Consider the following 3,059-nt stretch of genomic DNA (forward strand, 5'->3'; position numbering starts at 1 on the left):
TCCACGAACTTGTGAACTTTCTATGTTTTATTTCTTTTTTAGTTTCTTTCTCTTTTCACACTCCCTTATGTTTCATTTTGAACTTCTTGGATATGTCATACATGTTAGATTGCCATTTTTGGCTTAGAGTTTCCGTACCTATTTGTTTCACCCATAATTTTGATAACTGGTATTTTCATTATTTTGTCTTTGCTGAAAGGTGTTTCCAAAACTTTCTTTGACAAACCACAATAACAGCTAGCAGTGACCAGCAAATTGATGTTGGTTCGTGACCGCGACACCGAGATGGAGGAGGCGTCGGGGCATGGCAAGCAAAAATAATTGTGACTGAATAGTCTCAATCAGGTATGTAGGGGTTACAAGAAAAGAAATAACAAGTACATCAACTTTCAGTGCCTCCTTCACACACATATGTGCAACAAAATTGGCATTTCTTCTTTATATATATGAACTTGAACCCGTAGAAACTTGTGAGATATGAACACATCTCTCGAAAGCCATCGGCCGCCTTGGAAAAAAGCCCTGGAATTCTCCGACATCATGCATCAAAGGCCTTCAGTCTCAATAATATTATTTCAGAATCCTTTTTCAATCGCCATCATCATAGTTGTCCCTGCAGCCCAACTATCAACTTTACAATTCTGAAAGTACTAGCTTTTGGCAAAATGTATACGAGCTACCGAAGAAATTGAAGATAGTTGCAAACAACATATGTGAGTGAAGGCAGTACCTTTGTTCTTCTTGAACTTCTCTTTTTTCTGATTCTGAACTAGCGATTGTTCTTTTCTGTAGGGTGTAGTACAACCGCCGGTGCTGGGAGGACGGCTTTCGTTCCATCATGTAGCCGCATCCACTGTCGTACAAGACAGTGAGCAGGGGAGGAAGGAGAGACAGACCTGGCAGCAAGCAGGGGAGGAGCCGGAGCTGCGCTACGTCGAGGATGCACGATGAACTTGAACCTAAAGTGCAGAACACACAGGGAAAATACTCTCAGTAATCCAAGCTATATCAGTTAGCAGGCAAGGACTAAGCTAGAAGGGAAAACGAATGCACTAAACTGGTACTATTTTTGTAAAGTACAAACTCAAGGCAATCCTTCCAATTGCATGTTATATCAATGTAGTCCTAGTAAAGATCATTACAAAACAGTGACGCATTTACATCCATGAATAACAAAGGGCTTTCTAAATATCATCCTACCAATGCTTTGTCACCTGCATGTCTTGAAAAAATAAAATAAAACCATGCTTCAACCAAATGTGTGGTTCGCACAGCTTTCTCTGCTTATGAGTTAGCTAGCCACCATTTCTATTTTCTTATCAAGCCTGGAAGTGAGCAGCTTGTCGATCTCACATAACACATCTTCCACCGTGGTATTTCCTTTTTACCTAAATCACAGATGACAGTGAAAGAGATACATGTAAGTTACAGGTAACTAGATATATCATGATTATGAAATATTTGCTCAGTGAGTTTTGTTGTTGTTGCTCTATATCTTGCATTAGTAGTAGTGAATACCATACTAGTACAAGCGTATAATAGATAAAAGGAAAATAAATAAATCTTTAGTTGAAGGTGCAGCGATACACAACCTTGACAAAAACAATAGAATAAAGAATGCCATGGAGGAACAAGGAATTTAACAATAACAAGAGCTACTCCATCTAAGTAGCAGAACATAAATATGTTCGTGACTGTCGATTCATATACTTTTTCCCCCGACTTCAAACTAATATGTGATGTGGTAAGGTAACTCGACAGAATATAGACATCGGGAAGTAGAATAGCATATCAGTCTTGAGCAGAGAAATAAGACAGAGCGTTCTAAGTACGAAGGAGATAAATCGCCTACCTTGACTATAACATCTTCATATATCGAAACCAAGGACTTGATATTTTGATAATGCGTCTGCGACCTCAGCTTAACCTTTTCTTCTGTATCATCAAATCTTTGTGTAAGCCTGGATGCAATTTCTTCATTCTCAGGCGGAGAATACTTTAGATGGTATATTTTCCCCGTTTCAGGATGCAGCCGTCTGCCAACCACCCTTTCAACAAGAAGTTCATCCGGAACCTACATTGACGATAGGTGAGCTAATACTTGTATTGAACAAAAATAAGCAAATACCTAGACTCTCCATTTCAGAATCTACTTACTGAACTGCAGCCAGTTTCAATGCGATATAGAAAGCATGACAAATACATCAAAGGTGTATTGCCATATTACAGTACCAAGACCTAGAATGTACATACACCGGTACTAGTGCACATAGACATTTTAGCGAAAAATTTGTGTGCACACACTAGAGAAGTGAAGAGTGAAGAAGAAGAGACGAGGCACGGTGGAGTAGGAACCTGTGGTGCAGCGTATGCATTCAGCGATGGGCTAGGGACTAAGGAGAAGAGAAAGAGATTAGTGTAGAGAGAGAGATTAGGGAGAGGGAGGGAGAGAAAAATCAGGGTCGAGATCAGGGAAGGGAGGCTCCAATACCTATGGGAGGGGGCCTGGGAGAGGAGGGCGCGCGCAGAAGCCTGGTCGACAGAGAGCGGTGGTTGGGCAGCGGCGCTGGTAAGGTCGACGGCCGGCGGAGGAGCCTGCTGCCGGTGGTTTGCCAGCAGCGCGCAGGGGAGGGAAGCCGCTGCCGTAGTGGAAGGAGGCAGTGGGAGGCTAGCAGAGCGCTAGAGAGGAAGTGGCGGTGCGCGGAGGCAGGCATCGGCCAACGGAGGAGAGGTGGCGATGCGCGGATGTGGGACGGTGGCGCGCGGGATGTGGGACGGCGGCGTGCGGGATGTGGGACGGCAGCGCGTGGAGGCAGGCGGCGACGCGCGGGAGGTGGGCGGCCGTGCGCAGAGGTAGGAGGCGTCGCGTGGGAGCCTGGGTGCGGCGGCGGGAGGGAAGTTGGCCGCGGCGGCGGCGTTTTCTGTTTGGTCGAGTCTGGGGAGAAGAACTTCGTGGAGCATGTTATGGGCCGTTCGGGAGGTGCAAGGTGGGCCAGTCGGGTTGCTCTAAATCTCGGCAGCATCTCGTCGCTCCCCTATATATGCGCGATGTGATTAGT

At 45.2% G+C, this 3,059-nt stretch overlaps 1 protein-coding gene across 8 annotated transcripts; it reads right to left on the reverse strand.

Moving 5' to 3' along the window:
• Positions 1-236: 236 nt before the first annotated feature.
• On the reverse strand, positions 237-2,970 carry LOC119316764. Of its 8 annotated transcripts, none has more exons than XR_005153283.1 (5): positions 2,492-2,970; positions 2,158-2,393; positions 1,853-2,074; positions 731-1,388; positions 237-613 (listed from the first exon to the last, which is right to left on the reverse strand). XR_005153283.1 is itself a non-coding variant. In XM_037591146.1 (5 exons), exons 1-4 carry the CDS (start codon positions 2,712-2,714, stop codon positions 930-932), a joined length of 513 nt encoding a protein of 170 aa, XP_037447043.1. In that variant the 5' UTR covers positions 2,715-2,970; the 3' UTR covers positions 238-613; positions 731-929. The 8 variants fall into 8 exon arrangements, 2 of the variants coding, with proteins under 2 accessions (XP_037447043.1, XP_037447042.1); XM_037591146.1 differs by having other exon boundaries at positions 238-613; positions 731-959; positions 2,356-2,393; XR_005153285.1 differs by having other exon boundaries at positions 243-613; positions 731-959; positions 1,201-1,388; positions 2,158-2,967.
• Positions 2,971-3,059: the final 89 nt, after the last annotated feature.

Source organism: Triticum dicoccoides, chromosome 6A, assembly GCF_002162155.2.
Source record: "Triticum dicoccoides isolate Atlit2015 ecotype Zavitan chromosome 6A, WEW_v2.0, whole genome shotgun sequence".
NCBI classification, from domain to species: domain Eukaryota; kingdom Viridiplantae; phylum Streptophyta; class Magnoliopsida; order Poales; family Poaceae; genus Triticum; species Triticum dicoccoides.